Below are 13,264 nucleotides of genomic sequence, written 5' to 3'. Positions count from 1 at the left end.
ATTTCAACAGAGGTCAACGCCTGGCTTCAAAGATTTAAAGGACAGGCTGGCTCTCTTGTTAGGAGCTAATGCAGCTGGTAACTTTAAGTTGAAGCCAGTGCTCATTTACCATTCTGTAAATGCTAAGAGCCTTAGGAATTATACTAAATCTACTCTGCCTGGAAAGGATTCAACATTCTAGATGCCATTAAGAACGTTCATCTGATTGACTAGAAGAGGCCAAAATATCAACATAAACAGGAGACTGGAAGAAGTTTATTCTAACCCTCATGGATGACTTTGAGGGGTTCAAGACTGGAGTAAGTAACTACAGATGTGGTGGAAAGAACAAGAAAACTAGAATTAGAACTAGAACCTAAAGACTGAACTGCTGCAATCTCATTATAAAACTTGCATGGATAAGGAGTTGCTTTTATGGATGAGCAAAGAAAGTGGTTTCTTGAGATGGGATCTACTCCTGGTGAAGATTCTGTTAACATTGTTGAAATGACAACAGAAGATTTTGAATATCACATAAACTTAGTTGATAAAGCAGCGGCAGGACTTGAGAGGACTAACTCCAATTCTGAAAGATGTTCTACTGTGGTTAAAATGCTATCAAATAGGATCACATGCAACAGAGAAACCACTCATGAAAGGAGGAGAACATAATCTAGACAATGAAGTAGGTCTCAACAAATATAAAGAATTTAACATGAATGAAGTGTTTTGTGACCAGTACAGAATTACACTAAAAATCAATTACTGGAAGATAACTAGAAATTCTCCCAAATGTACGGAAATAACAAAACACAGTTCTGAGTAATTCATGAATTGAATACATGAAATCACAATGAAAATGAGAAAATATTTTTATCTGAATGATAATAAAAATACAACAGATTAAAACGTGTGGTATACAACTAAAACAGAGCAAATTCCAGACCTCTAAATGCATGTTACTGGAAATAAGGCAAGTTGAAAACAAATGTTCTAAGCTTCTATTACAAAAAGCTAGAAAAAGAATAGCACATTGTTCCAAGAAAGTAGAAAGAAGAAAAAAAATGTTTAAATAAAAAATCAGTGAAATAGAAAGCTGACTCTTTGAAAGATTAATAAAATAGATAACACCTAGGAAGTTTCAACAAGAAAAAAAACAGAACACAAAATATAAACAATGAAAAGAGAGTTATAACTAAAAAGCCTATAGACAAAAAGATTCTGAGGACATTACAAACAACTTTATTCCAATATATTTGTGAATTTCATTGAAATGGACAAATTGCCTGAAGAACACAACCAAAACTGAAACAAGAAACCAAATAATTTTGAAAAGTCCTATAGCTTTAAAGAAGCTGAATCTGTGAGAAAACTCCAGGCCCAAATGGATTCATTGGTGAATTCTTTCCAACATTCAAGGAATAAATTATAGCAATATTATATTCCTCCAGAGTATAAAAATAAAAGGAAGACCCCTTTTCAACCTGTTCCATGAGGTAGGACAGTCTTCATAACAAAAGCTGATAAAGACATTAATAGAAAAGAAAACTGTAGGTCAATATCATTAACATAGCTACAGAACTTCTAAACAAAGTAGTAACAAATCAAACCCACTGGTTTACAAAAGGATATATATATACACACCATGTCCAAGTAAGTTTTAGTCCAAAATGCAAACTGCTTTAACATTCTAAAATCAATTGCTATAACTGACCATATGATTAAAATAAAGGAATAAAAACATTATGTCATTTTAATAGGTAAAATTTAATAACTTGTCATAATTTTTCTAAATATAGATACATGAAGGTTATTAAAACACACACACAGATAACATCATAGTTAATGGTGAAATACTGATGCTTTCCTAATGACAAGCATGGCCAATAAGGTCAGAACAAGATAAGAATGTCTTCTATACAACATTATACTTGATGTATTAGTTTTTTTAAAAAAGAAATAAAAGGTATAAAAATTAGAAGGGAAGGGGCCTGGGTGGCTCAGTCGGTTAAGCATCTGACTCAATGTCACCTTTGGTCTTGATCTCAGGGTTGTGAGTTGAAGCCCTGCTTTGGGCTCCATGCTGGGCATGGAGTCTAACTTATAAATAAATAAATAAATAAATAAATAAAGGAAAAATAGAACTGTCATCACTTGAAGATGACACAATGTGTTAAGATATTCAGCAAAATCACAGGAAATAAGGTCAAATGCAAAAATCAAATATTTATACATACTGTTACCATACACTTAATAATGGGGGGAAAAGCCAAATACAATAGGTAAGTAATCTGCACTATTTTCCATATAAAACTACACAGAAATGAAAAAGAATTATTGCTGCCATTTGCAAGAAATGGATGGATCCCATAAGTGTTGAGAAACAGAAGCCTGACAAAAGTATATGCTAATCTCAATAAATAAGTGTATCAAATCATCACGTTGAACATCTTAAGCAATATTATATGACAATTATAGCTCTATAAAGCTGGGAGGGAAAGAGTACATGTTGTATAATTTTATTTACATGAAGTTCAAAGACAGGTAAAACAAATCTACTGTGACAGAAGTCAGAATAATGGTTACCTTTGGAACAGGTATTGACTAGGAGGGGGAAGGGTCTTGTGGCATGCTAAAGTTAATTTATATCTTAATTGGGTTGTGTTTACATGGATATATATATTTATATAAATTCTTTAAGCTATACACTCATGATTTGTTGATTTTATTATATGTAAGTTATACCTTAATAAAAACGTAAAGTAAAAAGTTTATCAGTAAATATTACATATTTTAAAAGGTTTAAAAATTATGTTTATATTATATACATTTTATCATATAACACTGAATCAAATCCATAAAAACTTATCTATTTGTTTAATTGATCCTTTTGTTCCATGCTTTTTAAATTATGGGCAAATTTTACCCTCAGTGATTCATTATAGTTTCAAATCTAACAGTAAAGACAGAGTGCTAAGATTACCAACCATAAAACCTAAAGAATCTAATGTTTTATTTACAAGAGTTTTCTGTAAAACATCAGATTTGAACCTGCATATTTTCAAGCAAAAGGAAGGAGAAAAGAAACACTTTCCTCAAATTGTGTGAACCAGCCTTACCATCTCCCTCATTTAAAAAGTATTTAAATCTCTGAAACATATTCACTTTATCTTTGTATGAATCTTGTTCATAGCTTATGAAAAATTGTTCTTGACAGTGTTAAATTCCACAGAGAAGTCCAAGTGACACATTGCCTGAGAAGTGTTACCTAAGGTACTGTTTACACTGAGGCGTATCTTTTCTTGATCCCTGGAGTAAACTCCAAGCAGTAATAGAATTTTACCTTTCTCTTTTTACTCCCTTAATCTTTGTTTTTGTTTATTGTTGGTTCTTTGCTAAGTTTGGTTCTGGTTCTGTGACACTTATGGCCAATAAGCTGTTCCCCAATGGTATGGGAAATGATTAGGAAGTCATTTTATGGTCTGAGCATGTGGTGATATTTGACAAATAAGAGATAGGCATCTACACTCTATCACAGACAAGAGAGAATTGGGTTTGTTACTCAATTTATATCTGTCTGTTTGTGAAAGAATATGACTCAATTCCACTACAAAGAACAGCTTTCAGTAGGTAATGAGTTTGGGTTCTGTTTATTTTACCCATGGCTGAAGTTGTAAAACTGAAGATGCAAGGTGTTAGTTATGTCTGTAACTAAGAGTCATTAACTGTCATCATAAGGAGTAATATATTTTCCTACCTTCAGAGAATATTAATAAATTAGATTATAAAGCTACTTAAAATATAGGAACTCTGTTCTGGTTGCTTTATATACACTATTAAATGCTTACATAAACCCAATATTCCCAGAATTCCCAGAAAATAAAGAAACTGATGGGGTCAGCTGTTTTGGTGGTGAAAATAGAACAGAGGTTTGCTCAAGCCAGTAGAATTGAGTTGTAATCATTTCCAACTGAAAATGCCAGATATGCTGTAATACTTAATAGGTATTATAATTTTATCAGACAAAAATCCTGCCTAATTCCTACCCATCAAGCTCCCTACCTTATATATTCTTCCAGACTTTATGAATGTATCTATTCATATATAATTTTTTCACATGTATTAAGAATATATCCATAACAAATATGAAAGCAATGTGTAAATATGCTGCTCTTTGTGTAAAAAAATGGAAGAACAGTTTTATTCCTCCATTATCAACCCACTTTTTACTGAAAAGTATATTTATACACCACTGAGTAATTTTCTAATATTTCCTGGAGTATTCTCATTTCCATATGAGTATATAAAGAGCTTCTCTGCTGTTTTCACAATTGTATGATATTCCACTGTGCAGATATTCCATAATTTAACCAGTCCCTTACCGATAGATTCTTGAATTATTTCCAATCTTTTGGAATTACAAACAATGCTACAGTAAGTTTGTAAATATGTTGTTTCTACATATGTGCAAGTATATCTGAAGAACAAATTCTCCACAATGAAAAAAATCCTTTTGACACATTAGCCCATGTTTCTATTAGGTTGGTCTTTTCCTATCTATTTTTAGTTCTTTATATATTAAAGAGATTAGTCCCTCATCTGTAATATGAGTTCCAAGTATTTTTCCCAGGCTGTATTTGTCCTTGCTTATTTTTTATAATACAGATGTTTTATATTTTATGTAGTTAAATTTCATAACTCTTTCCTTTATGGGTTTTGCATCTTAAATTATAGCTCTAAAAGCCTTCCCATTCCCAAATTATTTTTTTTAATTTTCCCATGTGTTCTTTTAAAATTTTTATGATTTCATTTAATACACTTACATCTTTGATCATTTTGGAATTTATCCTTGCTATGAGGTAGGACTTCAATTTTTTTTTTATTTTCCACTGATGTGTATCCAGTTTCCCCCAAAGTACTTACTGAATAGCACACATTGTCCCTATTGGTTTTTGAGAAGCCATCTTCCTCACATCTAAGTCTTCCTATGTGTTTGAGTGTATTTCTAGGCTTTCCATTCTATCCCATTATGCCTTCTGTTCAGCTATCAGCACCACAAGGTTTTAATTATAGAGACTTTATATAGTACAGTATCTGGTTGCATTAGTCCTTGCTTCTTTTGGTCTTCCCAAAGTTCCTTGGCAAAGTTATTAAACCAAGATCAACTTATTTCAAGATCAATTTGTCTAAGTTTTTAAAAAGCATTCTTATTATCACATGAATTTATAATAAACTGACATCTCGATGATACTGAATATTCCCAGCTATGAACAAGGTGTATCTTTTCATTTCTTCCAAACTTCTTTTATGTCCTTCAGTAATGCTTTATATTTTCTTCAAATATGTCTCAGTTCCTTATTAAGTTTATTTTGGTGTTTTATTTTTGTTGTTCTTAAAATTGGCACCTTTTCATCTATTACATCTTCTAACTAGTTACTATCTGATGCACTATTAATAGCACTGTTCTGCAGATAGGAGCATTGAAATGCATTAACACATATCAGTCACTCCAGATTTGGCAGACTGTTCCCTCCTGGAAGTTTCCACTTTACATCCTGCAGAAGACACAGAAACAAGCCATTTACATCTCTAGAGACCCACTAGACTGGGTAACAGACACCAAGATTCTGCCTCACTGAATGCTCTCTTCAGAGGTTTCCTCTCAAAAGTCATGAAAAAAAGTACCAGTAGACTTCCAATTCAAGACTGCACATATGTTAAGAAACCGACCCTAAGTCTCCGAAAAGTCTCTGAAAGCTAAATAAAAGGAAATAAATCTTCAGCAGAATGATATGGGTGGAATCAGCAGGCCAGAGATCTTGATAAACTTCTAGAAGACAAAAATCAAGTGGGATCTTACTGACTGGTAAACCAAACGAGAAACAGAGAGGCTGAAGGAGGCTACACTCCCACTTCTCTCCACAACAAAAGAGGTATTTGCCCCCAAGGAATTAATAAAAACTGTAAAATTACTCTGTAAAGAAATTAAACCGTCAATTAGAAGGACTAGGACTCCTAAATGTGGGTGTTTGCACCTACGAGAAGCTATATGCATCATGGGACTACTAAAATTGGAGGCAAAGAAGGGCAGATATCTAGCTTAGTAGTTGAAAGCATAAATTCTGTTCTGTCAGAACAAACAGCACATGTACAGAATGAATAAAGTCACAAAGCTGAAGAACACAATAGCATAAATGTATTATTTACATGTGCCAGTGTATATGCTATATCTATATGTGAAAAACAACACTTTAAAATTATTTTCCTACTCAGATTGAATTTGGAAGATTAAAGAAGATTTTATTAGTGGCCTAAAGAACAAGTACAAGAAATACATCAAATCAAAAAATAAAAATGTAAAGAGAAATATACCATGAATAAAGGACAGATTAAGGAGACTTGCTATGCAAGAAATAGGTTTCACAAGGAGACAATTACTGCAGATAGAAAGGCAACAATTAAATAAATAATAGGTAACAATTGAAAATCTGTCCTAACATGAAGGTCTGAATCTATGGATTCAAAGTCACTGAGCTCCAAACTGAAGAACTGATGATAAAATACATGTGAACTAAGGATAAAAAGAAAATGTTACAAGCATTCAGAAAGTACAAGTTACCTATGAAAGAAAAGGGGGGGGAAATGGCATGAGCAATGCAAGAAGTCAGAATACGTCGCTCACAGAACTTACGTCAAAATACTCAAGAAAATATCCACCAGGAAACAAATGAACCAGAAGAGACACATTAAGATGGCAGATGATAAGAAGGAAACAACAGTAAGCACTAAGCAATGATACATATAATTAAATCTGAATAAATGACCAAAAGCATTAAAACATATTAGCAAAAAACTAGGGTTTCTGGTAGCGTAAAATCATGGTAAATTTAAGAGTATCCAAAGGGGACTGAGAGAAAGAAGATGGAACAGTATTCTGAAGATCTTAAGAGGAGGGGAGGTAGAGAAGAAAAGAGAAGCATGGTAGAAAAAAACAGCACACCTAAGTGGAAGAAATTCTTTGATTTTCAAATAATAAAGAAAATACATATTTCAATATAAGCATGGAAAGGGAAGCCAATCATTAATGGTAAGTAAAAGTGTATCAGATCTTCTAAAATTAAATATCTAGAAAGGTTTTGCTTGTTCTGATTTTAGTCTTGCTAGGCTATCACTTGATTTTTTTTTTTAAGGGAACTGACTATATCACATTTATAAACAGAGCTTTGTATGTTTCAGAGATCTTCATTTACTAAGTCTGAACATGCAAATGACTGCTTAAGGGAGTTTTAATGTCTAAGTTAAATACAAAGGTGAAGGAAAAATTGGTTTTTAAATGTTTAAATAAATAACCTGATAGCCAGGAACTTTCATATAGTTTTATATAGTTTCTGTACTCTAAGGCCCTTCTTAAACATCAAAAAACTCATACAGATAGATAGAAGAAAGGTTCACCTTGGATTCCATCCCAAAGAGTTTAATTACTGAAATACCAAGAAAGCCTTGTACTAACATGCCTCATGGTTAAGACAGATTTATTTCACAGATTATAAAGACAGCCTAAAGGCTAGACTCCAATACTGCATAAAATTTTCTGAGATTAAGTGATGTTCACATCAGACTTTGAGGATCACAATTAAATTTATTATCTTTGTGACACTGGTAAGATTAAGTTTGGGGAAAATTGTATTTTATGTTGAAAGAATATTTTAAGGGCTAATCTATATTCTAGATCATAAATCCAATGTTACAGAATATCTTTTTTTTTTTTTACAATATACACATTTTTTTTGGTATCAGATATAACAGATTATTAAAGGGTAAAATGCCTGTGAAAAGTCACATACTATAAAATAGACCTGGGTTGTGATACTGGTAATATATGTCATTGGGTAATTGTTAATGCTACCTCTCTATCCTTCCAGGCTCATAAAAACTGACTGGGATGGTGGAGGGGCGCCTGGGTGGCTCAGTCAGTTAAGTATCCGACTCTTGATCTCAGCTCAGGTCTTGATCTCAGGGTCATGAGTTCAAGCTCTGTGTTGGGCTCCACAATGGACATGAAGCCTACTTTAAAAAAAAAAAAAAACACTGACCGGGGATCCCAAAAGCAGTAATTTCTGCAGACGACAAAAAAACAGTCATGGTATTAAAAGCAGGGAATTGTGAAATAGCTTTACAGCTTCCAGAAAAATTTAGCCAATCAAAATAAATCATTCTAGATTTAAAAGAAAAAAGCAAGAACCTAGAAGAAATATAATACCATATTCCAAGCCATTGTTACCTATTTGGATTTCTGCAGTATCTTCTAACTCACAGTATCATTTCAAATAAGGCAGAAAATTAATAAAGCAACCAACCAACCAATCAAGTATATGAACTATTATTAGTCTTATCATGCTATAAACCAATAAAAACATTGCAAAAAATTAAAGTATGTTCACCAAATCATCTAGTTTAACTAAAGTTAGAAGCTTCTCACTTAAAATCACATTATTATGGAGATACAAGCAAAGATCTGATTGAAAGATCTGGGCATCTACAGATTGATTTTAAAAGTACACAGTTCTCTGGGCACCTGGGTGGCTCAATCCGTCGAGCAACAGACCCTTAGTCTTGGCTCAGGTCATGATCTCCAGGTTGTAAGATCAAGCCCGACTTCGGGGTCCGTGCTCATTGCAGACTCTGCTTGGAATTTTCACTCTCCCGTTCTCTCTGCTCCTCTCCCTGCTCATGCTCTAAATTAATTAATTAATTAAAATAAAAGTACACAGTTTTAAAGATGTCGTTCAATTATGCACTATATCATCTCTGTGTTTCTAACTATATGTCATACTTGCCAGTCTATATATCTGTCAATAATACTAGAAAAGACTAAACTAGATTATATGATAAACATTTCTAACCTTAAATGCCAAAGAACCAGGACCTTTCATGACCGAGGGTTAGTAATAACTGCTAGGTGTCCTAGAGGTCATATCTCTAAAAGATCACATATATTGTATGCATTAGTTTATTTTTGTGTTCATTGTATATACATCACCATTGCTCAAAATCCCTTCATAAGAAGGAATTTCAGAACTAAGATGTCAACTTAAAAGTCTCTTAAAAGCTATTACTTACCAGAGAATAACATTTAGCAGCTAAATATTTCACTTTCAAATTCAATTACACCTGGGTTCAAAATTTTGCTCTACCATATACCTACAATGTGGTCTATGTGTGACTTTCTGAGTGACAATCTCCTCATCTGGAAAATGGGAAAAATATTACCTACTCTATAGGATTGATAAGTGACATACTGTACATAACATATTTGGCTTAATACACTGCATATGATAACTCCAAAATTAAATTTTTCTTTCTTAAAATATTTTTTAAAGATTTTATTTATTTATTCATGAGAGAGAGAGAGAGAGAGAGGCAAAGGGAGAAGCAGGCTTCCTGAGAAGCAGGAGGCCGATGCAGGACTCGAAACCAGGATCCTGGGATCATGACCTGAGCTGAAGGCAGCCACATAACCGACTGAGCCACCCAGGCACCCTCTTAAAATAATTAAAACATCTCTGCTTTTCCTTTTCTGCCTCATATTCCTCCTTCTTATTTACAGAAGGGCTCTTCTCATGATCCTTAAGGACTATTCTATTCTAAGGACTATGATAATCTCTAAATGTTCTAGTCAAAGAACTATTTTAACATAGTAATAATGGTAGGTAATAACTTCACTCTATAAATTAGAAATCAGAAAATGAGAGATTTGTGAGTCAGTGGTAGACAAATTTGAACTATTGCTATGAAGGAGATTGGGCAACTCCCCACAGTGCTAGAATGTTAGAAAAAGTATCCTTTCTTCCAACCAAGTCTAAAAATAAACGCCATTCCAAAAGCTACTGGACAAACATGAATGCCCATCTGTGAGTGCTTCCTCCTAAAGCAGATGATAGCTGGAAGCACCACGAACCTACACTGTAGGTATGGTATGGCTTCATCAGTCATGGTGTCTCAAATGACACAATGCTATTTTTCTAAGAATGAATTTAAAACCTAGATTAGAAACCATTCAGAGAAAAAGAACAGTACACAATCTTTTGCCCTCGCTCTGTGTGTGTGTGTGTGTGTGTAAATGGAAATTAACTAGAATGTAAACAATGACAGTTTGATTTAATGTGTATTAGCACAGATTTTAAAGAAACACATTAAGACTTTTCTGTATATTTTCTTAATTACTAAACTGCTTTTACTAAAACAATTTTCATACATAACACGGAGTCTACTATTTGGTTCTCCCAAGGTTACAACTGCAACTCCTACCATCCAACCCTTCACCTTCAACACCCACACACACATTTTTTCTGTTAGGCATTTTAGCTGGAACGCTGCTGTGAATGTGGTAAAAGCACTGTGCGGCCGTATTTCCTCATGTCTTACTGCTGAATAGGTGAGAAACACTACATGAAATATGGCCTTACTCAGATCTCTTTCTTTCACTTTCAAATAAAGCAAGATCAAATCTCCAAGACATATTTGGTCTAGGAAAGCCATGATGACATTCAGATATGAAATATCACTATAAAAAGGATCAATGCCCTATGTTGTATCATGGTTTCCTAAAACAATGCAAACACTAGAGTTCAGTTTCTCAGGATGAAAATGCTATCACATAGTCTTGAGGAAAAGAAAGCTCAATCTTCTACAGATTTGTTTTTAAATTTAACAGTCATAAGTAAACCCCAGACAGGCTCCTGTTGCCTAACAAGTAAATCAGGGACAACAGTACCAAATCTATTACAACAACAAAGTCCAGACTGTTTCTTCCTTTGACTAATGCCCCAAAAGAACTTTTATAATTTTAAGACCAAGTCAAACAGTTTTAATACCGACAAAATAAATATTTTTTTCTAACTGTCCATGAGACACTGACCATATTATAAAGAATATATGTAACATCAGCGTATCTTGGGAGAGAAGCTTACTCAAATAAGAAAGGCCAAATAAAACTATGGGAAGAATGAGAAAGTTGATACAAAAAAAGAATTTCATATGCTAATAGTTCATTTTCATACTTTGCATTAAACTTTTCTACAAATTTAAAACACTTATTCATTTTAACCACTGAGAGGCAAATTTAAATGTGGGTTACCAAGACTTCCTTATAATCAGTCCTTTCTGCCATTTATCCTAGACTTTATTTTTTTTTAAGATTTTATTTACTTATTTGAGAGAGAGAGAGTACGAGGGAGCACAGGCAGGGAGAGGAACAGAGGGAGACTGAGAGGGAGAATCTCAAGCAGACTCCCCGCTGAGTGCTGAGCCCGACCTGGGGCTCAATCACATGACCCTGAGATCAGGACCTGAGCCGAAATCAAGAGTTGCATGCTCAACCGACTGAGCCACCCAGGAACCCCTATCCTAGACTTTAAAAGTCAAATCTGTGGATAAAGAAATTCTTTAACTTGACAGAGACTCTTTTTGAACATTAAACATAAAGACAAGATCTGATGTAAATAATGGTATGTTCACCTACCCAAGTACTCATAGGTAAAATTATAAAGATGTTTAATTGCTCATGTGGGTGGCACTGATAATATGTAGAACAAACTTCTTCAAGAAAGGATTTAATAACTCCAAAAGAATGAATCTGCCAACACTGTTTGGAAAAAAAGCCTTCTAAATTTTGTAACAGAATTAATAAACCAATGGCACTGTTTCCACAAGCTGGATAAGACCTCTTTCTTCACTAGTGCTACTAAACCTGCGATCTGCTTAGTCAGGAGGCATTCCCTAAACACTTCAGTTATGAAGTTACAAGTAGAAATTCAATACCAAGAAAGATTCGCAAGAGGGAAGGAGAGTGAGATATAAGGTCAGAGACAAGAGTAGGGATCACCGCCATGAAATAATTAATTTGTACTTATAGTCAAAATGTTTCATACACATGAATAAGGCAACAAAAGCATCCAAGCACATGAGGGCACATACATGAGGGCATTTGAGTAAAAAAAAAAAAAAAGAGGAAGAAAAACCTATTACATTCAAACTCAGATCAAATCTATTAGGTGCAAATAAGACACAGGAAGGAGTGGTAGGTAGTTCATTCATTATGAGTCTGTACTTGAAATTCCTGAAATGCTACTACAAAACCTGTCTAACACTTACTTCTCTTCCTGGTGTTCTAACAAGTCATTTAAAATGCATTTAATAAGCTCAGGGCATGTTGTGGAATGAAGAGTGCTATATACAACTAGAAACCTGTTCTTTTCAGCTGCAAACCTTCCCCCTGAGAAAAAACAGTCTTACCAGAAAAGAGATTAAAACAGAAAGGATCGGAAACAGGTGCAGGGGTGGAGGGAGTGGAGAGAGGAACAAAGGTGAGAGAGAGAACTGTGAATTACATAATTACCTGAAGTTGTCTTCCCTCTCTCCCCCTTCACTGCCAGTCATCTCGGTTAAAACTTCAGAATCCAACCAAAAGACACTATCGTCTCCTGAAGTGCTACTCTCACTTTCAGTCTCCATCTTGTTTTCAAAAAATTTAAACCTCAAGAAATGGAATAAAGACCACCACCAGTGTTCAAGGTGTTCAGCTCTACTTCCGTACGTCCAAGCGTGTGGCTGACACACAGTGATATGTGATCACGCCGGGCCACAGTCTACTACGTGCTATTTTAATTACAGTTGGGCTAAAGACAGGAAATCACATACAGCACACTCACTGCATCTGACTGCTCTACACCAGTGACACCCAGGCCCCTCCCACTGCCTCAGGCTTTGTGACCTACATAATCAAACTCAGAACCCAAATGAAGGTGATTTTTCACTAATTATTGATTTAATAACTATTTTTCTCTACTCGAGTCTCCAGTTAATAAGTGGAGAAAATAACTTTTCAAAGTGCAGGATTTCTTATTTCACTATTTCAGAATTAAGAAAGGTAAACAGAAAACCAGAAAGGCTAACACTATATGTAAAAGTCTCCTGGACCAACCACAATGAGAGGCACAGTTACAGACTTCACAGTTAAGGAGGATCACAATTCAGAGAGAAGACAAGCATGCTGTAGGGACCTGCCCAACTTCATGCCTTCTAATACTACACCCATCTTCCCTTCCCTGCAGTAATAACTGCCAGATACACCTTGCTCAGGTATCCAAAATGGGACATAACAGCCTCCAGGCTTGTCCATGGCCTTTTAAAGAAAAAAAATAAATAAATACTTTAAGGTTAAAAGACCTTGACAATTAGATCAAACAAAAGCATGCAACATTTTTACACATCACTTAAACTGCAG

General features: G+C 34.3%; 1 protein-coding gene across 2 annotated transcripts in view; it reads right to left on the bottom strand.

The window, feature by feature from the left end:
- The window catches only part of ARHGAP32 (Rho GTPase activating protein 32), a 217,963-nt gene extending 205,398 nt beyond the window's left edge, over positions 1-12,565 (bottom strand). For both annotated transcript variants that reach the window (XM_044919193.1, XM_044919194.1), the window contains exon 1: positions 12,377-12,565. In XM_044919193.1, coding sequence (XP_044775128.1) covers positions 12,377-12,492 — 116 coding nt within the window. In that variant the 5' untranslated portion in view covers positions 12,493-12,565. The remainder of the gene's footprint in view (positions 1-12,376) is intronic.
- Positions 12,566-13,264: the final 699 nt, after the last annotated feature.

The sequence above is a fragment of the Neomonachus schauinslandi genome, chromosome 11 (assembly GCF_002201575.2).
Source record: "Neomonachus schauinslandi chromosome 11, ASM220157v2, whole genome shotgun sequence".
Taxonomy (NCBI): domain Eukaryota; kingdom Metazoa; phylum Chordata; class Mammalia; order Carnivora; family Phocidae; genus Neomonachus; species Neomonachus schauinslandi.
The sequence above is the reverse complement of the archived record's forward strand: the minus strand, read 5'-3'. Positions and strand labels throughout refer to the sequence as shown.